At 47.0% G+C, this 27,312-nt stretch overlaps 1 protein-coding gene across 4 annotated transcripts in view; it reads left to right on the top strand.

Annotated features, from left to right (window-relative positions):
* The window catches only part of HJURP (Holliday junction recognition protein), a 934,375-nt gene that overhangs the window by 174,682 nt on the left and 732,381 nt on the right, over positions 1-27,312 (top strand). For all 4 annotated transcript variants that reach the window (XM_078687703.1, XM_078687705.1, XM_078687704.1 and 1 more), the window contains exon 3: positions 5,069-5,135. In XM_078687703.1, coding sequence (XP_078543829.1) covers positions 5,069-5,135 — 67 coding nt within the window. The remainder of the gene's footprint in view (positions 1-5,068; positions 5,136-27,312) is intronic.

The following is a 27,312-nucleotide window of genomic DNA, read 5'->3' as shown; positions in this document are numbered from 1 at the left end:
AACATTTTCCTGGGAGACTTTAACCTCCACTGGAATGAGCGCAGCGATCCCTCTATCACCCTCCTTTCCAACCTTCTCGAGATCAATGACCTAGAGCAACTCTGTCACTCCCCGACCCATTCCAAAGGAGCTATCCTAGATGCAATAATTACTAGCAAAGATCTAGCCCTCCTATCCAACATTGTTCCCATCGACTGGTCCGACCACCATCTCATACTGTTCTCTATAGCGGTCTCTGCCACTCCCCCGCCCACAAAAACCACAAAACCCTCGAAACTGACCAGAAATTTGAATAATATCCCCCCGGATGTACTGGAATCCAAACTCCATGCCCAACTTCTCGCCATTCCGCCCTCACTTAACGCAAATGAACTTACTGAACACTACAACAAAGCAGTTATTGAAACCCTAGACCTCCTGGCCCCGCTTAAGCTCAAAAACCAAAGAACCGTCCCTTCCAAATCATGGTTTAATACGGAGCTTAACAATGAAAGACGCTCACTGAGACAGACGGAAAGAACATGGAGACTGCACCCTTCCCCCTTGCACCTAGCTCGCCTTAGACTTGCAAGATCCTCTTACAAAAAACACATCCTTAAACAAAAAGCATCCTTTTTCAGAACACAACTTGACCAAGCCAAAAACAGACCCAGAGAACTGTTCAACATTGTTCGCAATCAAACCTCAGCCGCTCCGCCTGTACTTATGGCCTCGACGTCCAGATGCGAAGAAATAGCCCTCTTTTTCTCTGAAAAAATTACAAAAATAGAGCAATCCTTCCTGCCGACTCTGACCCCTACCTCCATACTACACATACCCCCTACCGCACCTGCTTCCTGCCCACTCCCCCCCGCCCCCTCCACGACCCTCCATAATACTGATCTCACTCCCCCCCCCTTTCCCTCCACCCTCCAAGATTCTAATCCCCCCAACACTCACCCTAAAAATAACGCCGCTTGGCATAATTTCCAGCCAGTCACTGAAAGAGATGTCTTTGACATCATTGCAAAACTTAAACCCTCCTCCCACACTAAAGACCCCCTCCCTTCTAAACTTGTCCAAAACCTCAAACATATCATCACACCTGCCTGGACCTCGATCATTAACACCTCCCTAGCCACCGGCTGTGTCCCCACCTCCCTTCAACTGGGACAAATCACCCCCATTCTTAAAAACCCTACGGCTGACCCTAATGACCTCAACAACCTCCGTCCTATCTCCAACTTGCCCCTCCTCTCGAAAGCCCTTGAAAAATGTGTCCTTCTTCAGCTTGACAGACACATTGAACTTTTTAACTTACTTGACCCTCTTCAATCTGGCTTCAGGAAAGGCTGCAGCACCGAAACCGCCATGCTTAACATTATAGATGACATTCACCACTCCCTTGACAATGGCGAATCTAGCCTACTGATCCTCCTTGATCTCTCCGCAGCGTTCGATACCGTTAACCACTCTGTTCTTCTCAAAGTCCTTAAAGAACGATTCGGCCTTAATGGCATGACTCATAATTGGTTTGTCTCATACCTGCAGCACTGCGCTCAGCAAATTAAAATCCACAATTGCCTTTCGAACCCCTCCCCCATCTCTCTAGGAGTTCCACAAGGATCCATACTATCTCCCTCTCTCTTTAACCTCTTCATGGAACCTCTCACCCTCATTCTCAAACAAGCAGGGATTAACTATCACCTCTACGCTGACGATACACAACCCTACCATAAGATAAAAACCCATGCTGACATCCTCCACCTCAACAACACCCTCATCAAAATTCAAGCCTGGTTCCACTCGAACCATCTCAAACTTAACCCTAAAAAAACTGAAATTATTCTTTTCTCCCCAAAAAACAACCAGCTCCCCATTCAAAAGTGGATCACAGACCTTAACGCCCTCAACTGCTCCCTGTCCCTAGCCACCTCAGTCAAATCCTTGGGCATCTCCCTTGACAACCGACTAACTCTCAACGTTCACATCAACAACTCTGCCAAAGGAGCCCTCCTTACCCTCCGTAACCTTAAGAAAATTAAGCCCTTCATCCCAATTGATGACTTTAAACTGGCAGTCCAATCGCTTGCTCTATCGCGCATTGATTACGGCAATGCCATCCTCACCGGAATTCCCAAAACCCACCTGGCACCTCTTAAATCTGTGCTCAACCTCGCGGCTAGGCTTATCACGGACTGCAAACGATTTGACCACATCTCTCCCGCCCTTAAATCCCTTAAATGGCTCCCCATTGAAGGTAGATCCACATATAAAACCGCCTGCATTACGCACAAAATCCTCCACCAAAACACACCGGCATACCTCTCCAATAAACTGACCAAAGCAGGCTGCACGCGATCACTGAGAAGCTCCAACACCCTCCTACTTATTCCCCCCATTCAGAAAAAGAATTCCACTCAGTCACGCTCATTTTCAGGCAATGCCCCACTTATTTGGAATGCCCTCCCTAAAGACCTCCGCTGTAACCAGTCCTACCCCAGCTTCAAAAAAGAACTCAAACTTCTTCTCCTTAATAAATACTGGGGTTTCTAATCCCTCCCTGGTAGCCTCGCCCCTCTGCATCACCCCACCTATCTGCTCTGCATATGACTTGTGACCACCCGCCTGGCCAACTCCCTTTCCTTCTATCTGATCACCTTACCTCCCCTCCTCATGACAGTCAGTTCTCTTGCATGTTTTTGTATACCTAAGTGAGGCTTCCCGCCAAACTGTGACCGCTATTTTGTATGACTCATAGTGTCTAGCAATTGTTTTTTACTTTTTTATCTAGATGTCATGTATCCTATGTGGACTTGTTCTTTTATTATTCCGTTGTCTGTGCTTATACACACTGTACCTGTATGGAAACACCTTGTAAAGCGCTCTGATACTCCTGGGTCCAGCCAGCGCTATATAAAACCTCTTAAATAAATAAAAAATAAAATAAATAAATTTATGCAGATGTTATGGTCCTATATGTACGTGACCCTTCAGTATATCTGGTGCAATTGATCAGGGAATATATCCGATTTGAATGGCACTCACGGCTGAGGATTAACTGGAATAAGTCAGTTGGAATACCATTGACTGAGAGCACACCGCACATAGAACTTGGGTATCCATTAGAATGAAGCACCGACCCGGTAAAGTACCTGGGAATCTGGATCTATAAGAATCCACATGTGGTTATACAAACCAATTATGGAAGGGCAATCACACGACTAGAAGAGCAAGTGTACCGATGGATAACATTACCATTATAGTTTGCAGACAGAATAGCGCTAATCAAGATGATCGTACTTCCGAAGTTTTTATATTTATTCATGAATAACCCCATTCGGTTAACACCGCATTTCTTCACTACACTTCACACTTCTCTAATCATGCTTGTATGGGGGGTAAAAACCCAAGAGTGAAGTGGGAGGTGTTAACACTTCCATATGAAATGGGTGGGTTCACAGCTCCAGATTTACAATTCTACTATCTCTGTGCTCAGGCACATTACGCATGTGCAGTAGAAACTGGTGCTGTTCATCCAATACCACTTAAAGCCCTGATTGTAAACACTAGCACTATATTTGAAAAGGGAGAAATGGATACGGTGCAATGCACGTCAACACGTGGAAGGAGCTTGGGAAGAGGGCGCAAAGGCTCCCTCTATACGCTCCAGCTATGCCACTTTTGCACCATACTGAACTCTCTGTAACGAGTGAGGCTGGTGCTTAAGGTCCTACATGAAGCAGGAATACACACAATAGGAGATATATTTCATGAAGGGAAATTTATCAGAGTCTCGCAGTTTGTAGAGGGTGGCGGGCCTCTTCAATGCTGATGTTCATATACAGCCGCTTACACGCAGCATTACCTGCACTATACCCATGCTTTCCTGAGGAGTCGCCCACCTTAGGAGCGCTGCAGCTAATATACACGGCGCAAACAAGGTCCAAACGTATCACTCGTTCATATAGGGTTTCACAAATAGATGCAGTAACCGTTGGGGTAGGTCCACCGCATGAAATGGAATGCTGTTCTATCTGAGCCACTGGCGGAGGATGAAGGGAGAACATGTTGCAAACTGACAGGGCAGCTGACTGCAAATGGGAACCTTAGAATTATTCATTTTAAATATTTGCATCAAATGTATTGTACACCTGCACAGCTTTATAAATATGTTTTAAGAGATTCTGCATACTGTATATGATGTGGTGCGCAAAACGCAGATTTCCAACATTTGGCATGGGCCTGTCCAAAGATTTGAGTTCTGGATACAGATCACACACACATTGACACAAATGGTGGGAACACTGATAGATTGTGACATTCCCTAATAAACATACTTGCAAAGTACAAAGTTCAAAGTCATAATTTGGAAATTGGTGGCTATAGCTTTATTATTGGTGAAACTAAGAATCTCCATTCATTGGGGTGGCAGACCCGCACCAAAGCATAAGCATTGGATGAAAGATATGGTATATTGTCGGGATTAACTCACCTGCTATGCGGAAGAATTACCAAGTGCGTCTAGGCCACGTGAGATATGGGGTCCGTTAACTTCCTATTTGATGACTATGGTTGAGGACTGATGCCATTCCATGCACTGCTCGAGATCTGTTATTGCAATCCAAACACTGAATTTTACCACTAGGGTTTTATTGGAATGTATCAAATCATCAATCTGTGCTCTGTTACTATGTGTAAATGCTGATGAACTTTATGGTTGTTCCGTTATGAAAATTCAGTAAATAAAACAAAATAAAAAATAAAAACTATGCAACAATTAGATGTACATGATCTGTAAGGTGACAAAACAAACATAACACAAATCTTACTAGGAAACAGTCTGTGCCGAAGAATACATTTGACAAGTATAATACTTCCGGATACAGGGGAATATCCTATTAAAGACAGTATGAGGCCATATGTTGATTTGGCTAGGGGAGAGGAATTGTGTTCAGAATTTTGAAGCATCCCAGAGTGATACAAAAAGCACTTCCTACATTTATACTGGTGTATTGTGCTATACATATTAATACAATTAAGATCTATGCTTTATGTTTAATAAGTTTATTTTATCTTTTATCAACAGTATGATAAACCATTTGAGAATTCTGTGTTGGTGAATATAGAGACTATGGCGTATGACACACCAAATGGTAAGGCATGTGTGCTTGTATATGCATATATTATTTTAATTTTTATTTTTAACTGTCTTACATAGTCATGGATTTCATGTTATCAGTTTTTGCTAAAAGTGACCTGTGTTGAATTGTTAAGTCCTATTTTTGTGTATTTATTTGTTTTTGTTTAAAATAAATGTCCATCTCTTTCCTCTCCTACTACTAGGTGGATGTTACCTTAATTGGGGACTCAAGGAAAGACTAGTGATTTAAATGTAACTTACTTGTGGCACCCACATCTATGTATCATGTGCCTCTGTAATTGTTGGTTGGCTGTTTATAGTTAACAGTTTTTAGGTCTTGCCTGCCAGACAGCGCAAGCTTTTGGTGATGTCTTTTTGATCTTATTAGGTATATCCTATCAGACAGCTATGCCATTGGCAGAAAGAAGTATTGTCTGTTTACAGTGTGCTTAGAGGCCATCCATGGTTTACCATTGACTGGCTTTATCGTCACTCTCATTTACTTGCTTTTTTTCCAAAATTGTTGTGGGCTTTCCTTCCTCTTCTGTTTGTCTCTCCCCTGGAGCATTGACACATTATTTGTGTGCTTCTACACTTTGCTGCTGTTTCATTGGGTTAAGCACTCAATAAAAGTGCATTTGTTTCTGATAGAGCGCGCGAGGTCACCCAGCCAATGATTCCGCCGTTTCCGGCTTCAGGGCCCATATACTTTCAATTCACACTATTCATTGACAGGGCGACTTCACGGGCTGCTACCAATTGTGTGTGTTCCCTACTGTTCTTACTCAGTGTACCCGACTTACCATCCACCGACACGGGTACCTATGACCTCAACGGATCAGGAGCCTAGCTGTAAAAGGAAAGGCAGCAAATGCAAATTCAAATGACATTCAATACCGTTGTAAAATGACCACGGACAACTGGAAGTTTTAAAATGTTTATCTAAAGTTCGTTTTCATCAAGCATCAAACTTACAAGAATAAGGCAATCAATAACCAAGATAATGAAAAGTACATAACTATAGAGAAATAAAGTCAGGGTAATCATTCAAATGCAAATATGAGAGGCAAGGGAAATATGCTATGCATTCAAGGCAAAAACTCTTTAGAAAATTTAAGTAAGGCAGTTCTAGACCATATCAGAAAATGACATACTGCAATGCAAAATATGATTTCTAAAAGGTAGGATAGCATAGGAACAATTTAAGAAAATATGCAATTGACTTTATGATTCAATAGTTTGCGGCAAAAGCATGGAAAAATCAACATGTGCAAAGGTGTGTCTTTATTAAAGCAAAAGACAGAAAATAGAAAGGTGCAAGTTTAAAGAACTTAGAGCAGTATTTACCTAGACTGGTGTGGAAACCAAACCCTGGCCACGGGTCAGTTTAAGGACAGGAAACCCTCAAGGAAGGATACCCCTTAAAGGACAGCAGGTGCAGAATGGACACCCAGGACAGGACAGGATACCCTCAGATTAGGAATCAGGACAGGACCTCAGGACAGGACAGCAAACCCTCAGGACAGGACCGCTCAGGACAGGACCGTACCCGCAGTTTGGAAGCAACGCCTGCGCTCCACCCTCTCTGCAGCTATCGATCAAGACCCCGATTGAGTCAGCGAACTCCCAGCAAAGTGCTTCGCCAGCACTTTAAGGTTCAGTAGAACCTTAGTCTATGGTCAATTTCGGACAGAGTGCTCCGCAGCGCTCTGTATCTTCAGTCACCTATTGAGTACGATGGGTCAGTGACAGGTCAGCTAAACCAGACAAGTCGGACAATTTCCCTAGGTGAACCCAGGGTAGATATACTGTTTTGGGACCGGGTACCACCCCTCAAATGTTGCAAAGTGTCAGAATCCCCAATTTCGATTGGTCCTAAGGTAGGATTTGGGTAATACACCAATCATAACACACTATTTGGATGCTTCATTTACATATCTGGGTACCGCCTAGCGAGATTGGGGTTCCCATGAGAAACTGCATAGAAATACAATAGAGATATTACATTGTTTCGGAATAAGGACATGTGATTCCGTCCTGCTAGGGTTGCAGGTCAGTTCTCAGGAGCATCTTGCCCATCACTGCCAACTGGCGGTGTTCCATCAGCCAAGGTTGTCGGTGCCCCAGAAAGTCGCACATGCGTAGAAGGGACCTCCAAGATGGCTTTTGGTGCAGTTAGACCCCCATTCCCCGCGGTACATGAAAAGTAAGCGAAAACAAATTAATACACAGAAATAACATTATGAAAACACATCACAGGGTTTGTACTTTCAACTTATCACTATAAAATATACTTATGCAACCTAAATGTTAGCTACATATCAACAGACACAAGAGCAGTGGCACGAGTACCACGTTACTGGCAAAGCTAAGTATTACGCATGCGCATAAATTTCCCTCCAACTCTGCAGACACGTCAGGACACGTGAGTGTGACTGACGCATGCGCAGTAACTAAATACAAGCGGCGGCCATGTTAAATGACTCGAGTGAATTATTTTAGTAAAACACATATGCAAGCATCAAGAAACCTTGTTCAAACATAAAATAACGTTAGTAAAACATACATGTGATTACCTTGTTACACATAGACGAGGTTCATGACTTCGGCAAGTCGCAAAATATGCGAAGCTTTGCTTCATCAATCCCCTCTTTGATGATATTTACTATCATCACAAAATTTTAATGGAACCAGATGCCAACTTTCTTTCACACTTTGTACAACTCTATCTCTTCCAGCAATTTCTCCAGCTTTTCCCTTTCAGTTTTGGTAGGGTGAGAATTCTTCACCTTTTTATAGATCTGATTATTCACTTCCTCTAATTCGAGCTCATCCACACTTCGTTTCACCCCTCTTGCATTCACTTCATGCTTTCTGGTGTGCTTACGGCATTTGCAACAGACAAATATGAAAAATAGGATGAGACCTATAATTCCAATTGGCATCAGTACTTTAAGCAATAAGCCTTTACCTATACTAGCAAACCAATGACCTACATTTGAGAGACCATCTACCAGTCTCTTCCAGGCACTATCAACCTCGAGTGGTCTGGGTTCCTTTGCCAAATTAGTAATGTTTCTCACATATCTTTTGAGCTGCACACTTTTGTCCGGAATATAAGTGCAACAATGTTGCGCCTTCAACATCCGGCAGACTCCGCCCTCTTTCGCCAATAAGGTATCAAGAGCAAGTCGATTCTGCAAAACCATTGATCTGATCGCAACCATTTCGGTATTGACCAGCAGAAATCCATGAGCTGTCTCAGTCGACAACACATCCACTATAGTGGACAATTTGCAAATTCTGTGAGTGTTCAGAACCACTCCCACTCCAGGTATCAGTGCACTGAAAATACTACCCATAATTTCACCTATACTTTCTCTTTTACTACGCACTAAGCCATTAGTATTTTCACTGCTTCCAGCAACTCCATTCACATGGTATATTTTCGGGAAGACAATGCCAAAATAGCAGCTTCCATACCAGTGATCCGGCAATTTGAAATAAGCCTTGTCCCCACAAATATAATAAATTCCAGGAAACACAGGCTCTGACCCATTTTTGAAACCCCAACCTCCAATTACCTTGTAATTATGTTCGCATTCACTGGAACCAATGAAAATGTTATTATAATAGCTAGTCTTCTCGCGGTGAAGACATAGCTTGCCTTTCTTTTCAAAATCCAGCAACAGAGCAGGACCCGCCCCACCAGTTGAGGTGCCTTCCATGTTCTCTGCCCACCTTGGCTTTTTCTGACTTTCGTCATTAGCCTTCTTTTGTATTTTAATTCTCCTTTTCTCTGCCATGTTCAGGAACATCTTTTCCTGCTCACGCAAAGAACAAGTCAAGTTATCTCTGTGTGCTTCACCTATGTCAATATCACCAATAGTCAGGAAATAGTCTCCCATATATCGTATCACGTCGCTTTTGGTATGTACAGGATTCAAGTTCCCACGTATAGGAAGCTCAGAAAAGATCACGTCATTATTAGAGTAATAGTACTGTAACGGTCCTCTTTTGTAAAATAAACTAGCTAAAATGCTACAGGAAATTCCGTATGTCAGCGGCAAGTGATGGTATGTCACGCCTTCAGCTACAGAGGTAGGTAGCTTCATGCAGACATAGCAATCTTCAATTTCCATAGTCTCTACATAGTGTATTAATAAGTTTGCGAAAACATTTAAGCGTGTCCTGTTTTTAATTCCACGATAATGTAGTTCTCCCTCATCTGATGCTTCTAAGTCTTGTTTTGTTTGTCTCAGTGCTCTCTCATGTCTAGCTACACTCTGTGTTGTCAGCTCCTCACTGTCAGTATTTACAATTTCAGTAGGGACAATATTAGTATCTTTGCTTACAGCAAAGGGAATGAAAATTGTTAGTCCTATCCAGAGTAATATCAGGACAACTATACTACAGACACATACCTTGCAGCAAGTTTTGCAACCGCTGCGACTAGGTCTACCATTCACGTTTGAATCAGACATTTTGGCTCAGAAGAAGTTTCTCGACCCCTCTTTGTGTCTTCACACGAGTATCTTACTTTGTGCAAATTCACGGTGGCTCTTCTTCTTCTTCGTCAGAGTACTCAGGGACGGGCTCTCCGTCGCTTACGTCAGTTATATCAAGATCTTCAAGTTCTTCCAACACAAGTGTCCATTCAGGTGACTTGTACTTTTTGTTTTGTCTCTTTATTCGATCACTCCTTCTTTTGGAAGTGTCTTCTGGTTGTTCTGCTATGCGAGCACTTCTCCTTTCTTCTGCACGTTTTTCTTCCACCGTCTTTATCCTTAGTCTTAATTTCTTTACGAATCTAGGCTCAAGATGCTTTCTTTTCTTAAGTCTTTTGGTTGGTACTTGAACCTCGTTTCCTTCTCTTGCCCTTTTGTTCTCATTTACTGTTGGCAATTCTGTTTCAGTTTCTTCCTCTTCTATCTGACTGTTTCCAGGGCTAGCATCTATTTCTTCTGCCTGGTTACTAATCTGGCCTCGTTCAGGACAGTTTTGCGTTTCGTCTTCAAATGTCTCTGTTTCTGTTTCCTGAACACGTTCTTCTAACTCTATCTGATCCTGTTCAAGCACTTCGATCTCTGGACTTTCTTCTGCTCGAACTATTACACTATGTCTAGTCTGTCCCTTCCCGATATCAGGTGTCAGTGGAGGAGTATCAATCACTTGCTCTGTATTCCCCACTTGTTCAGTATCCTTCACTTGTTCAGTATCGGGCACCGGTTCTGCAGCATTCACTTGTTCTGTATCAATCACGTGCTCTGTCCCTGTCTGACCTTCTCCTTCCTCAGTTTTGATGTGAATCTCAAGAGTCTGAGGTTCTTCGCCTGTGCCTTGCCTTTCCTCTCTAGTCCACTCTCTACCTTCCCAAAGTCGTTCACTTGTTCGAATGGTGTCTTCGGTGAGATCAATCAAGGGAATCCACTCCTCTGGCCATATGCTCGGCAGCTCGTCTTCAGCTACTTCTGGCTCAGCTTCGTTGACCCCTTCAGCAGGCTGGGCTCCTGGTAGTTCGTTATCAACTATTCCTGGGCCAACGTCTGCTGATTCTGCAGCTTGACTGGTACTGGGCTGTACGTCGTCAGCTACTTCCGGTCTTGCTCCTCCAGAGTCCTCTGCTGGACGTCCCTCTGCTTCAGGCACCTCGTCTGGTGGTACCTTCTGGGTATGGCTGGCGTGTACCCAGCGTGGAACTCCTGCACACTTTACTGCTGTGGTAGTTACCAGGATCACCTGACGTTTTTCTCCCCACCTTGGCTCCAGGCAGCTCTTCCGAGTATGCTTCTTTATCTTCACCCAGTCCCCCGGGACCAGTTTGTGGAGAGGAGTCGTTGGATTGAGGATGGCGTCTTCTCCGATCTGGCGAGAGATAGAACGCACTTGGTCACCCAATCTCTTGCAGTATTCAAGCACCAAATCATCAGTAATACTCAACAGTTTGCTTCCAGGCACCCATGCTTGTCTCATCACTCTTCCCATAATGATTTCATGGGGACTTAGGCCTGTGTGGCGATCTGGAACACTCCTGAGTCCCATCAGGACCAGAGGCAGGGCCTTCACCCAGGTCAATTTAGTTGCATCACACAGTTTTGCTAGTCTGTTCTTGATAGTTCCATTTATTTGTTCCACTACTCCAGAAGCCTCTGGACGGTAGGCACAGTGAAGCTTTTGTGAAATTCCAAAGGCCTTACAAAGTTCGTCGATCACTGCATTCTGAAAATGTGAGCCTTGATCTGATTCAATAGTGACTGGAACCCCGAACCTAGGTATCAGTTCTTTTAATAAACACTTAGCTACTGTTTTTGCGTCATTTTGGGGAGTAGGGAAAGCTTCCACCCACTTTGAAAATAAACAGACCATGACGAGGACATACCGCTTCCCTTCACAACGGGGCATGGTGATGAAATCAACCTGTATTCTCACAAAGGGACCCCCTGACCTCCCAATTTTTCCCAGTTCAACCACAGTCTTCTTCCCTGGGTTCATCTTTTGACATGACAGGCACCTCTGGCAGAGGGACTCTGCTACTTTCCTGAACTTTTTACTGTACCAAGTCTGTTGGAACACTAAAATCATGGCGTCCCTACCAATGTGTGATCCTTCATGTATCAATCTCGCCATTGTGCTAAGTAAGTGTCTAGGCAACACAGGCATACCAGTTGGACCTAAGATGACACCATCCACACGTCTTGGTCGAAACCCATCTTCCTTCCACTTCTCTCTTTCTTGCCAAGGTATCGACTGCTGCCACTCTTTCACTTCATCCCATGTAGGCACTTCTTCAAACACCTGAAGTTGGCAGCTGGTTCCTGGCCCCCCACGTTTTGGATTTACGATATACCGATCTCTGGCGCACCATTGGGCCACTCGATCAGCATAATCGTTTCCCAGTGATACAGTGTCCATGCTCTTCTTATGAGCCACACATTTTACCACTGCCAGTTCCTTCGGTAACTGGATTGCCTCTAAAAGGTCCTGAACAACTTTTCCATTTCGAATAGGGGTACCTGATGAAGTCAGGAACTCCCTCTGTAGCCACAACTGGCCAAAGTCATGCACCACCCCATAACAGTACTGACTATCAGTATACACTGTTATGCGTAAGTTCTTCCCAATTTGGCAAGCTTTTATCATAGCAATCAATTCGGCTACTTGTGCAGACTTTATGTGATACAGGTAACCTGCTTCCTCAATTTTCTCTAAGGAGACTACCGCATAGGCAGCACTCAGGCCTCCTTGTTCATGCCTTAGACATGAACCATCTACAAATAATTCTTTGTCATGCTCAGGCAATGGCGTTTCTTTTATGTCTGGGCGTGGCTTGGTGTTGAACTCTGTTAAATCAATACAATCATGTTCATCATCCATTCCCCCTTCCATATCCTTTGGGTCGGGGAGTAAGGTGGCTGGGTTCAGAATACTGCACCTAACAATGTTTACATTTGCAGCACCCACCAGAATCCTCTCATATTTAGTCAGCCGACTAGGGGAGAGATACTGAGTCTTTGTTCTGGTCAGTAAAATTACCACTCCATGTGGGACATACACAGTTACCGGATGTCCCATGACAATGGACTCACTCTGCTCTAAACTTGCGCAGGTAGCAGCTACTGCTTTCAGACAACCTGGTAATCCAGCAGCCACTGGATCCAGGGTGGCAGAGAAATATGCCACAGGCCTTCTCGTTGTGCCATGATCTTGTGTCAGGACTGACAATGCACAATTATCACGAGTGTCACAGAATAGGGCAAATTCTTTGGAATAGTCTGGCATTCCCAATGCAGGGGCTGTACACAGACAATCTCGCAGTTTGGTGAAGGCTGTTAAGCTTTCATCATTCCATTCTACAATATCAGGCGTTCCTCTCTTGGTCATTTTTATCAAGGGCCTAGCTAGGACTGCAAATCCCAGAATCCACTGCCTGCAGTATCCTATCACACCCAGGAACATTCTGATCTCTTTCTGAGTACGGGGTAACTGCATCTTTTGAATTATTCTCACTCTTTCCGATGTCACTTTCCTGACCCCTTTCTCTATCTGGTGCCCCAGATATTTCACTGATTTTGCACAGAACTGTAATTTGTCAGGGGCCACTTTATGTCCCTTCTCACTCAGGTGATTCAGGAGGGCAATGGTGTCAATCACACAATCCCTATGACTTTTAGACGCCACCAAGAGGTCGTCTATGTATTGCACTAAGACAGAATTTCCAGGTAAGACCAAAGTTTCCAAACATTTTTTCAAGATCTGATTAAAGATAGAGGGGCTCTCTGTGTACCCTTGAGGGACCCTGTTCCAGCAATACACGTGACCATTGAAGGCAAATGAGAAAAGAAATTTGCTATCTGGATGCAAGGGAATGGAAAAGAATGCATGACACAGGTCTATCACAGTGAACCACTCAGCATCCCAGGGAATTTGATACAGAATCACTGCTGGGTTCGGGACAATAGGGCAACAGGGGACTACTATCTTGTTGACTTTTCGTAGATCCTGCACTACTCTGTACTTGCCACTAGGCTTCTTGATGCCCATAATCGGGGAGTTACATGGGCTACTCATTACCTCCTGTATGATGTTTCCTTCTAGCAATTTCTGTATTTCCAGAGTAACACCAGCTTTCACTTCTGCATTCATTCTGTAGGGTTTAGTATTGGGGTATACTGCATTGTCCTTGATCGCTCTCTGTATGGGGTCCACATTTTTCATTAACCCTACATCTTTCCCAGTAAAGTCCCACACCTCTGGCTTCACTGCTTCTTGGAGCTCTTTGGGCAAATCCTGCATGGTCATTCGTTTAATTTCCGAGTCAGGTCTGATTAACATTAATTTATAAATGCCGTCTTCATCTGGGGTCTGAATTTCAACACCCTTTGGTGTGCAAAAGATGGTACAGTTCATTTTGCACAGCAAATCACGTCCCAGTAAGTTCACTGGACTGGTGTCGCAAACGACAAATCTATGCAATTCCTTAAAGTTTCCAATTGAGATCTCCATGGGCTTGGTAACAGGAGTACTAATCAATTGATTAGATACCCCCACTACTTGGATGGCTTCTCCCGAGAGGGGTAGGTTTGGAACGTCCACTGTCCTCACAGTAGAACGGGTAGCGCCAGTGTCCAACAGAAAGGTGACATCATTTCCGTCAACCTTTCCTTCAATGTATGGTCCGGACTGGTCTACCGGCAAGGAGGCGCCAAGTACGCACTCCTCGTCCTCCCCTCTCAGGCCCCGTCAGTACTGGTCATCACAAAGGAAGGTATCATTTAATAGATACTGCGAAGTTGCTGCATTTCTGTTCTCATTGCTTTCCCAGACTTCTATCTCATCTCCCTCTGTTTGTTTTCCCTTGTATACTTGCTTTGGTGCTCGGGGCACCTGAACTGTTTTTACCTGTGGTTGAGTCTTTCTTGGTCTTTCTTTCTGCGTCTGTGGAGTTAAATCAGGTGTTTTGGGGTTATCATCCGGCAAGTAAGGACACTCGTTACGCCAGTGTCCAATTTCTCCGCACTGGTGACAGGGAAATTTCTTCATAGCCTCCTCCCTGCTCATTTTGGGCCGGGGCTTACCTCCTCCCCCACCCCCAGTACCTTGGTTCTGAGTGTTCTTGACCATGTTACTCAACTGTTTTTCCTGCTGTTCTGCGAGCTTCACCTGAGCCCACATCACCTTCTCCTTGAGAGCCTTTTTCTTTTCTGCCATCTCGTCCTCGCAGTACTTTGCGTACCGCAGGACCTCATCTACCTTTTTGGTATGCCAACAAATTTTATTATCTTTTATCCACTGACAAATTTCAGGCCTTAAACCGTTTACAAACCTGTAAATGAAATGCGTCATATCCTTCATCTCGATGTTATCTATACCACTGTATGTCTTAAACACCTGCAACAACCTTTCATAATAGGAGTGCACTGTCTCCTCTCTTTCCTGCGTTGTTCTATCTATTCTGGTCCAATCAGTTTCCTTTGCTGGCACCTTATTTTTCAAATGCTGAATCACTTGTTCATATTTTTTCATCACTTCAATTGACGGTTCCCCTGTGTTAGAGTCCCTCGGGTACTCCTCACTAGGCCAGCCTATGGCGATCTTACACTCGGTCCATAGATCGACTGGGACCACAATGTCGAAAAACCCATCCAGGTCTTTCCACAGGCATTTTTGCACCTTTACGAACCTTTCCACTTGCCGGTACCAGTCAACTGGCTTTTCGCGCAACTTCGGGAAATCGTTAGTAAAGGACACAATATCCTGTCTGGACCATGGAACGTGCACATACCTCCCACCTGGCACTTCACGCATGGGGCATAATGTTTCAGGCTTGTCTACTTCTCTTAAAGGGAACTCAGGGGTAGCTTGTCTGGATCGAGCCTCATCTTTCTTTCTTGCCCACCTGCTTCTCCACTTTTCCACGTCTCCCCATTTTTGCAAAACTGCAAGCAACTCTTTAATCTGCACCTTCTTCCCTGACACATTCAGGTTTTCTAAATCCTTGTCTGAGAATTCAGCTCTGTAAGGCTTTTGTAAGGGCTTGGATCTTGAAATATCTACCCCCATACTAGCTGCGGTGTCTGTCAGCTTTTCGTGGAGCACCCTGGTACTTCTGGTAAGGCTTTTACACATAAACAGCAACTCTTCTTCAGAATAGGTGTTTAATCTGTCTAACCCCACATTTCCTGCCATCAATTCCTCTATTTCTACCCTCAGCTTGTAGAGGTCTAAAGGTTTCGTTTGCGGAGCCTGTTTTTCTAAATCACGACTCCAACTTTCAATTTCTTCCGGGGTTACCAAAGAAACACTCCTAGTACCTGTTGCTGATTCTAATTTAATTTCTTTCGCATCAAAAGGATTATGCCTCTTCTGCACTCCTTTCCCGGTCTGTTTGTTTGGCAGATCCAAGAACACAACTTCGGATTCGCACTCACTGGACTGATCGTCTATCAGTAGGGGCTCTTGCCTCGGCGGGGCCATTATCGGGTTCATAACTGGAGAGTTCGGACTTCCTTGACTATTCCCATACAACGGGACTACTGGTCCGATCGTTACCGGAATAGTCAAAGCTTCAGGACTAGTGTTTAACTGGGAGATTTTCTGAATTATTTCTGTCCTCTGTCTAGCTAGAACTTCTTGCTCCCTCTCTTCCAGTATCCTTCCTAATGTTCGTTCAGGCATTATCTGTGGGGTCAGGTGAGGAGTAAAACTCGGGGCAGTAGGATGCGTTTCACTTGGTCCTCCACCATAATTTGGTTTTGGGAACAAAGTTCCTGCACCAAATGACCTGCGCTCTTCCCCATACGGAGGCTGCAAAAAGGGCACTCCTGAACCTACTGGTTTTTCTTCGTTTTCATAAAGAGGTCTGGGGAAAAACGTTCTTTCACGGGAATATTTTTCCTCCGAGCTCACGGGCATTCTAGGATATATATCGCGTACCTCTGCGGGTCCGGGGTTCTCAAAATAGGGCAGTACCTGGCCACCTCCCCCCCTACATAGGGATCTGTCCTCCTCCTTAATAGATGGACGCTGGGGATTGTCTCCTGCACTGGAAGGTCGGGCTCCCTCATTATAAGGGGGCGGACTTCTCGTAAAGATGTCATCTAACAATTCATCGTCTGACTCCCCAAGGGCCCCCCAATGCTTACTCTTTTCTGTCCTTTTCTCTCCCACAGGAGGGTTACCTGCTGGCATCATGGGAAACAGACCCTCAACAATCATGCTCTGTCTCCACTGTTTCATCCTCTTATCCCTGGTCTCTTGTTTCAGCCTGGGGTACCACTTGGTCAGACCTTTGTCCATCCGCGGTTTCTCTCTTTCAAAAGCCTCAATCTCCCATTCCTCTAATGCCTCATACTGCGTTAGTCTTGGTCTGGGATGCAATTCATTCATTCGGGTTCTCAAATTAAATAGAATCCTACCATTGAAAGTACCGTCTAACGGAAAAGCCAATATTCCGTCATCTTTTGTGTACTTTACCCAATTTTCCAACCACACACAGGTATTGTACCCCCGGTCAAACATCATGAATGAGGCGGGAGTATTCGGTGGCGGGATAGTAACGCCCTCTCTAGACTTAATCGGTTTGTCCGTTTTGAAATAATTCTTTACCCTATTTACAAGGGACATCTTTCTCTTAGCTCCGTACATAATATCGTATCTATTGGCTTTCCACTGATCCCTCTCAAACCCTTGGTTTCTTGGATCGGGTCTAGTCTCTGGACAATACGAGTGCCACATACGATTTCTACGCTTAACTCTGTTTACAAAGTCACCTCCAATCAGAACGCGTCTTGCAATTCCGTGCGACCAATGAGGTGCACGCGTTCAAATATTTTCGGCCAATGGGTGCGCGACCCCTTCGTGAGACTGTTCTCACGCTCCGGCGCTTCACCCCTCCTTTACAATTCCAGCCCCGCTACCCGCCCGCTGCTTCTACCAATCCCAGCGCGGCACGGAGTGACGTCAGAGGCGCTTCGCGACTGACTCCCTCCCTTCACAAGGTAACGGAAACTTTCTTTCTTTTTAAAGTGCTCATTGCTTGGTTATTTTACAACAAATACACATTCGCCACAGTGCTCAAGTGTCTAGACAGGATAGCTTTGTTTTACTGCAAGTAAACTACTTCCATTTACTTTTCACGCGCTGCGGGTAGATCTCTTCCGCCTACCCTTCACTCTAGCATCGGTGAACCTGTTATTCCCCTAAACTCATCCACTTCTCCGGGATATATCCGAGTCTAAGGTTTCCCAGCAGACCCCTCTGCTTTCACCCTAGCTCCGAGGAACCTGCTACTCTTCCGATGTGACCCTTACTAGGTTACGCCACTATGGGAATTTTGCCAATGAACTTCGTTACTGACATTTATTCACACATGTATTCAGAAAACCCTAGTTAGTGCTTCCCGGTTATCCTAACCTGCACCTAACTTTTCTTAAGCCTGTGACCTCAGGACAATGGATTCTATTCACCACTTGCCCTTTCAATTCCCCGGGGAGTTCGGACAACACAATACGAGACGGTTTACAAATGCATGGATTAATACATATAACAATATAAGAACAAGAATAATAATGAAAAAACAATTCATTGATTTCAGCAGCGTATTCACAAGAGATTGATCGGGTCCCTCGGAACAGCTGCTCTTATAGCAGCATTAATGTACTAGCAGCTACCGACTTAACTAGCCTAACTAATCCTGCCTAACCTTTAGCTAGTCCCTAACCATCCTCTGATCTACCAGAAAACTGATAGAGCGCGCGAGGTCACCCAGCCAATGATTCCGCCGTTTCCGGCTTCAGGGCCCATATACTTTCAATTCACACTATTCATTGACAGGGCGACTTCACGGGCTGCTACCAATTGTGTGTGTTCCCTACTGTTCTTACTCAGTGTACCCGACTTACCATCCACCGACACGGGTACCTATGACCTCAACGGATCAGGAGCCTAGCTGTAAAAGGAAAGGCAGCAAATGCAAATTCAAATGACATTCAATACCGTTGTAAAATGACCACGGACAACTGGACGTTTTAAAATGTTTATCTAAAGTTCGTTTTCATCAAGCATCAAACTTACAAGAATAAGGCAATCAATAACCAAGATAATGAAAAGTACATAACTATAGAGAAATAAAGTCAGGGTAATCATTCAAATGCAAATATGAGAGGCAAGGGAAATATGCTATGCATTCAAGGCAAAAACTCTTTAGAAAATTTAAGTAAGGCCGTTCTAGACCATATCAGAAAATGACATACTGCAATGCAAAATATGATTTCTAAAAGGTAGGATAGCATAGGAACAATTTAAGAAAATATGCAATTGACTTTATGATTCAATAGTTTGCGGCAAAAGCATGGAAAAATCAACATGTGCAAAGGTGTGTCTTTATTAAAGCAAAAGACAGAAAATAGAAAGGTGCAAGTTTAAAGAACTTAGAGCAGTATTTACCTAGACTGGTGTGGAAACCAAACCCTGGCCACGGGTCAGTTTAAGGACAGGAAACCCTCAAGGAAGGATACCCCTTAAAGGACAGCAGGTGCAGAATGGACACCCAGGACAGGACAGGATACCCTCAGATTAGGAATCAGGACAGGACCTCAGGACAGGACAGCAAACCCTCAGGACAGGACCGCTCAGGACAGGACCGCACCCGCAGTTTGGAAGCAACGCCTGCGCTCCACCCTCTCTGCAGCTATCGATCAAGACCCCGATTGAGTCAGCGAACTCCCAGCAAAGTGCTTCGCCAGCACTTTAAGGTTCAGTAGAACCTTAGTCTATGGTCAATTTCGGACAGAGTGCTCCGCAGCGCTCTGTATCTTCAGTCACCTATTGAGTACGATGGGTCAGTGACAGGTCAGCTAAACCAGACAAGTCGGACAATTTCCCTAGGTGAACCCAGGGTAGATATACTGTTTTGGGACCGGGTACCACCCCTCAAATGTTGCAAAGTGTCAGAATCCCCAATTTCGATTGGTCCTAAGGTAGGATTTGGGTAATACACCAATCATAACACACTATTTGGATGCTTCATTTACATATCTGGGTACCGCCTAGCGAGATTGGGGTTCCCATGAGAAACTGCATAGAAATACAATAGAGATATTACATTGTTTCGGAATAAGGACATGTGATTCCGTCCTGCTAGGGTTGCAGGTCAGTTCTCAGGAGCATCTTGCCCATCACTGCCAACTGGCGGTGTTCCATCAGCCAAGGTTGTCGGTGCCCCAGAAAGTCGCACATGCGTAGAAGGGACCTCCAAGATGGCTTTTGGTGCAGTTAGACCCCCATTCCCCGCGGTACATGAAAAGTAAGCGAAAACAAATTAATACACAGAAATAACATTATGAAAACACATCACAGGGTTTGTACTTTCAACTTATCACTATAAAATATACTTATGCAACCTAAATGTTAGCTACATATCAACAGACACAAGAGCAGTGGCACGAGCAGTACCACGTTACTGGCAAAGCTAAGTATTACGCATGCGCATAAATTTCCCTCCAACTCTGCAGACACGTCAGGACACGTGAGTGTGACTGACGCATGCGCAGTAACTAAATACAAGCGGCGGCCATGTTAAATGACTCGAGTGAATTATTTTAGTAAAACACATATGCAAGCATCAAGAAACCTTGTTCAAACATAAAATAACGTTAGTAAAACATACATGTGATTACCTTGTTACACATAGACGAGGTTCATGACTTCGGCAAGTCGCAAAATATGCGAAGCTTTGCTTCATCATTTCCACCAATCTCCCTTATGTTTTTCTCTCCCCTAGCCGCACCTATGCTGCTTTCTGTCCCTTGTGTGCTTCTCCCGTGCTATCTACATGTTGTACTCGCCCTTGATTTCTTCTCTGTTGTCACTTTTTTGCTTGTGTGCTTCTCTCCGCCTGCTCCGTGCAGCTCTCACTAACCATTGTTTCTTTCACCATCCCTTCCCTACATGTTACTTCCCTCCACCCTCCCTACGTGTTGCTCCCCACCATCTACTCCACCAGTGTTCTTTCCTCCATCCATTCCCTACGTGCTGCCCCCCCACCTGCCATTCTCTGTGATGCTTCCCCATGTTTCCTTTGTGTTGTTCCCCCACCTGCGCTCTGTGATGCTCTCCCCATACCTGTGCTTTAATAGAAAAAAAACCTCTTTTGCAATGCTTACTTATTTTAATTACTGATCCAATTTGGTAATTTAAAAACAACGTTTGTGCCATTTAGAAGTGTATGTGTGTGTGGTGCACGCGCCTACAAAATGATGCAGCCACCATGTCATAGCTCCTTTTTTTTCTTTTCTTAATTATGCTGCAGTGCATTGGGGATGCTGTGCTGCATGGTTTAAAACCATTGGCGAAGCCAATAGCTCATGAAGATACGACCAATGGGCATTGCCAGTGCTTGTTTAATTAGTGCACAATGGCTGGATTTAACCTTCTTAACCAAAGACTTACAACGACCACATAGTTTGTTTTCATTTGTGCTTGAGGGTATATTTTTGCTTCAGCCTTTTTTTCACCACAGATTTTCTTCACCTCCTTTTAAACTTCAGATATTAGCATTCAAGTAATCTTGCTGTTGCAGAGCTCACATCCCAATATGCAACCTGTCTACACCTCTCAGACAGTGTCTTGAGTGTATGTGACCATCGTAACCAGTCCACACTTGTTACAACTGCACCTCTGCCCATGGGAGAAAAATGTTGGCTCCCAAGCAAAATTAGAAGATCATCTTTGCTTGAGGCAGCCCATCTTTCTACAACATTTACACCAAATGACTAGATTGCCATTTTGGCCAGTGAATGAGATACACCAAAAGCAGTTGTGAGAAAACTTCAACTCCTGGATCACCAATTGTGCAGACAGTATTGTTCCCATCAAGAGCAACAGGCCAGAGAAAAACCTCCAAAAAGGCCAGCTTGCACACTCAAGAATTCAGAACAGTGAAACAAGACAGCAAACAGCTGGAGCCGCGATTGCGCACCAGCAAGGACACCTTCGACAGGGAAGCCTTCAAGACTTCTCTAAACCTCTGCCACTGCCTGTTAAGATCAGCAAAGAAGACAGCCCTTGCATGCATGCATCGAAACCAGTGCCAACAATACCATGGAGCATTTCAAAATAGTTAAGGAATTCTCCAACCCAACTGCCAACAAAAACATCATCACACCCTCACAGGATTTGTGCAACATCCTTGCCCACTTCTTCCATGACAACATTACAACCGTGTACCGTACAGAAACTTCAAACCCCACCGCACACCTACAGACTTCCTCAACAGATACGCCACCAAGTTAACTGATACAAACCTCTCGCTGACCATCTGGGTCATCCTCTCCACCTTAGACGCCATCTCCACCATTAAATCCATCCACCCGGGAGCTCCCACAGACCCATGTCCGCACCACATCTTCAACCTCGGAAACCAAAGAATTGGCCAGGAACACGCCACCCCACTCAACACCTCTGTCATCACCTCTGTCATCATCCCAGCATTTCCCGGTGTCTAGAGACATGCCAAAGTCAGACCACTACTCAAAAACCCCTCCGACGAACCCAGCGAACTCAAAAACGACCAGAAAATCTCCCTGCTCACATTCCCAGAGAAGGTACTGGAAAAAGATCATCAACAATCAACACATGACACACCTGAAGCAGAACCAGCTACTCGACGCCTCTAAATCCGTCTTTCGCAGCAATCACACACAAGGAGATGATGGATGGAGTGCTGAAACTTTTCAGACACTCACCCCCAGACACAGATCTGAATTCATCATCGTTCTTTAGGTTTAAAGCATTTTATTAAGACATAAAAACACGGGGGAGGGGAATTAGGAGGTCAAGTTTACATACAGTACAAAAGAAAACATGTTGCAGCGATTCTGGCGGAAAGCGGGGAGGTCGGCAGTCCCGGAGGGGGAAAAAAGGCAAACGCCGTAGGGCAAGAAAGCCATGCGGATAACCCTCCAGTAGACCCCAACCCCTCAATCAAAGCTAAGCATGAATAGCAACCCGCAACACAGCTTAAACAACATAGTCCCTCCAAGCCCCCCATCCCCTGAATAAGGAAACGGAAGAAAACAATACCCCAACATCCCCGTCCAGTAGCCCATTACAGAAACATTGTCCCTAGCCTCCCATCCCCAGCCCCCAGCCCCCCCGATCCCATCCCTCTCAATCCGCTGGAGCCGCCGGCGGCGTCAGCCTAAGAAGGCGCAGGTACCTCGGACATGTGATCTCCCGAAATTCCGTGGACAACAGCGCCAAGAAAGGGTGCCAAAGTTCCTCGAACTGGTCAACATTACCAGCCACCGTGAGCGAGATCTTCTCCATACCCAGTACCTGCCAGAGCCTGTGTAACCAGCCAGTGATAGAGGGGGCAGTGGGGGTGCGCCAGTGCACAAGGATATTCTGAACCGCTGAGCCTAGCGCAATAGCAATCTGCCTACCCCTGCGGGACTTCAGCGGGTACATCAAATCGTTGGGGAGGCCTAGCAGGACATACGCCGGGAGGCGCGGGAGTTCAACCTCGAAGTGCCTGTCCACCTCATCTAAGACCTCCTTCCAATAAGCAGATAATATCGGGCACCCCCAAAGAATGTGCGATAGAGTACCCTCTTGTCCGCAGCCTCGCCAGCAACCCTTGTCGGTGAGTTTGTGCATCTCGTAGAGCCTCTCCGGGGTGTAATACCAGTAGGTGGACACCTTGGTAAAAGTCTCCGTCAGCCCAGTGTGGTATGCAGAGTGCCTCGCCCGATATGCGATCCCGTCCCACTCCTTGTGGCTCAGGGTCCTGCCCAATTCTCTGTGCCAGCGCTCCCTCCCCGGGTTGTGGTAATGAAACGGCGGGGGTCGGAGAAATTTGTACAGATCAGTGATAAGCTTGGCATCCGAGGTCCGAGTCACCAGCCACCGCTCGTAAGGTGTGATTTGGCGGGCTGCGACGTCACGCACCTGGGGTTGGAGAGCCCAGTGACGGACCTGCATATAACGCAGTCTGTCCTCCTCCGTCAGACCAAATTCCTGCCGGAGTTGTTGGAAAGGGAGCACGCCCTCCGGCCCGTAAATCTGAAAGAGTGCCCTGCAGCCCGCCCGCACCCAGTGAGAAAAAGCTCCTGGGGCCATGCCTGGAGTAAAGTCTGGGTTACCAACTATGGGCGTGAACGGTGATGGGAAAGTAGTGAGCTCGCGGAGTTCACAAACCGCATCCCACACCCGTAGCGGAACCCGAGTGACAAAGGAGGCGTAGAGATTAGCCGGGCGGTGTGCGCGCCGCAGGAATGGAATCTCTTGAAGGGTGCGACCAGCAACCGCCTGGTCTTGAAAAAGCCAGTGCTTGTCCGATTCCCACCTGCTCCATTCCACCAAATATCGGAGTTGCGCCGCTTGAAAATACTTCCGAAGGTCCGGAACACCGAGACCCCCCGCCTCCGGCGCAAGCATGGAAAGAGCCCTCTTCATCCGAGGCCTGCGGCCCTGCCACACGAAACGGGAGATGTCAGCTTGCGCTTCCTGTATCCAACCCACAGGGGGCTGGAGAGGTAAGGCGCGAAAAAGATACAAAATCTGGGGCAGCACCGTCATCTTCACCGCCGCGATACGGCCCAGCCACGAGAGCAGGCCCTTGCCCCATCGGCCGAGTTCCTCTTTAATCTTCTTGCTAAGGGAAGAATAGTTGGCCTTGACCATCTCGGGCAGCGAAGGTGCAAGCAGGATCCCCAGGTACGGCACCGTGGAAGAGGACCACTGCATAGGGAAAAGACGCTGGAGGTCTCGCCTGGTGTCCGCGGAGAGCGACACATCTAGAGCGGCCGATTTAGACATGTTCATTTTAAAGCCGGCCACGCGTGCAAAGGCGTCCAGTTCGCGAACGCAGGCAGGGAGTGACCGCCTGGGGTCATCCAGGGTCAGCAGGACATCATCCGCATATAGGCTAACAGTATGGGTATACCGACCCATTTCAACCCCAATAGCGTCCGAATTGCCGCGAATCCTCTGGGCGAACGGCTCCATATAAAGGGCGAACAAAAGCGGCGAGAGGGGGCATCCCTGTCTCGTACCACGCTCAATGACAAAACTACTAGAGCTGTGTCCGTTGACTCGCACCGATGCTGACGGTCCCCTATAACAATTGAAGACCATGGAGCGGAACTTCTCGCCGATCCCCAGTTTCCTGAGAACCAGCTCAAGATACGGCCAATGAACCCTATCAAAGGCCTTCTCCGCATCAACCGACAGCAACATCCGTTCCCCCGGGATGCGTGAGGCCTTTTCTAACACGTGCGTCACCCTCTGGTGTTGTCGACTGTCTGCCTACCGGGTACAAAACCAGCCTGGTCCACTTCCACCAGGCCCGGTAGGTGCAGGCCAAGTCTGGCCGCCAGGATCCCCGTGTAGAGCTTAAGGTCCACATTCAGAAGCGAAATAGGCCGATATGAACCGCACAGGGTCCGGTCCTTCCCGGGTTTCGGAATAACCGACACCGTCGCGGAAAGAAGGTCCGGCGGAATGGCCCCCGGCACAGAGAAGGAGTTGAACAGGCGAGCCAGTATAGGCGCCAGAGTGGAGCAGAAGGTCTTGTAGAACAAGGCCGTGTAGCCATCCGGGCCCGGGGCCTTACCGTGCTTCAATCGCGCGATAGCGGAGATGACTTCCACCACAGGGATGTCCCTCTCCAGATGGTCTGCCTGGGCGGGCTCCAGAGACGGGAGGGTCACAGACTCCAGATAGGCCTCAGCTTCTCCCGGCGGGGAGGGCTCCGCGGCGTATAGCTCCTCGTAGAAGCTACGGAAACAATCCGCCACATCCGCGTCACCGGAAACCGGGACCCCATCCGCGCCCACTAACTCCTTCACCACATTGCGTTGCCGCGCAGCCCTGAGCCGGTGGGCTAGGAGCTTACCGCATCTGTCTCCGCCCGTATAAAAGGCATGCTTCAGACGCAACGCTGCGTATTCCGCCCGGTCCAAATCCAGCGCAGAGAGGAGTTTCCTCGCCGCTTTCAGCCGCCTCCAGACCCGAGGAGCTCCCGTGCGGCGGTGAACCTGCTCAAGTTCCCTGACTTGCGCCGTCAGTTCGTCCCTCTTACATTGCCGCTCCCTGTTCTCCGCCGAGGAAATGGAAATGAATTCCCCCCTGAGGACCGCCTTCAAGGCTGCCCATTGCGTCGCGAGGGACGTGTCGGAGTTGCCATTGTGGACCAGGTATTCCTGAATGACCTCCTCCACTCGCGTCACCACCGACTTCCTATGTAGAAGCGTATCCCGAAGCCGCCACATCCCTCTAGAGGGGGGGGCTGCCGGCCAAGCAAAGACTCCCGAAACCGGCGCATGATCGGACAGGGACAGGACCCCGATGTCTGCCGCCGTGGCGGCCGAGCGAAGCGGACCGCTCACCAAAAGGTAGTCCAACCGCGAGTAAGTGCGGTGCGCATGGGAGAAGTATGAATAGTCCCTATCGGCGGGGTGCATAGTGCGCCAGAGGTCATGCAGATCCATCTCAGCAATCTGGTCTCGCACCGCTCGAGAAAGCTCCCCCGTCTGCGGGAAGCGTTGGGCAGACCTATCCAAAGCGGAGTCAAAGACCATATTTAGGTCTCCCCCCAGGACAACATGGCGATCGGGCGAGGCAGTGACGTCCACCAACACTGATGCCAGGAAACGATCCTGGTGGTCATTCGGGCTATAAACGGAGCCAACCGTGAAGGTGACACCCCCAAGCCGCATGCGATACACTAGGAGCCTCCCCTTCTGCTCAGCATATTTATACAACACTTCACCCCTGAAGGAGCTGGCTAAAAGAATGGCAACACCCGCAGTCTTGGTCGCCGCCGAAGAGAAGAATTGGGTGGGGAACTTGGCAGAGCGCAACCTATGACAATCATTGGAGAGTAAATGGGTTTCCTGCAAAAGGCAAATATCCGCCTTCGTCCCCTCTAGCAGGGAAAGGATCGCCCTACGCTTCACAGGGTTGTTTAGACCCTTAACATTAAGGGTCACCACCTTCAAGGACGGCATCACTCCCAGGGGCTCGAAGCGCTAAGCAGCAAGCGAAGGAACAGCGGAGGGGGCGCGCGGGGCATGGGTGCAGGGAAGGCCAGAACCGGCCTCGCGCATTCATGGGCAGCATCGGACGGGACCCCACCAACAACAAACCAACCCCTAAACCCTCCCTGAACCAACCCACGGCAACTAGCCAAAAATAGAAACAAAGAAAAACATCCCATTGTCTCAGTCCGGCCCGAACGGGCAAGTCTGCAGTAATCAATCAAGTGGACGTTCAGCCACTCACCTCCGACCAACCCCCCCCCAACCCCCCCAGTCCCAACCCAGCATCGCAGAGGCTAAGAATCTCTCCCCCCGGAGTGAAACTAGGCCGTCAAGGCCACACCGCTGGATTCAGGCGAGGCCCCGGCCGCCGCCCTCAGGGCCTCCGCCATCTCAGCCCTGACGGTAGGGGAATCAGGGCGACTCGCAGTCGCTGGTGATTGTCGTCTCCTCGATCTTCGCCGGCCCCGTCTCTCGGGACGCCTCCAAGCGGGCGTTGCTCCATTCTCCTCCGTGGCTGTGAGTCCCAACACCCCGCAGATGTCTTGGAGGGAGCGCAGCTGGTGTAACACTCCATTCCATCGGAAGATTAGACGGAAGGGGTGACCCCAAGAGTAGGGCGTCTCATGTTCCCGCAGAAAGTCTGTAGCG

The sequence above is a fragment of the Lissotriton helveticus genome, chromosome 4_1 (genome assembly GCF_964261635.1).
Source record: "Lissotriton helveticus chromosome 4_1, aLisHel1.1, whole genome shotgun sequence".
Classification (NCBI taxonomy): Eukaryota; Metazoa; Chordata; class Amphibia; order Caudata; family Salamandridae; genus Lissotriton; species Lissotriton helveticus.
The sequence above is the reverse complement of the archived record's forward strand: the minus strand, read 5'-3'. Positions and strand labels throughout refer to the sequence as shown.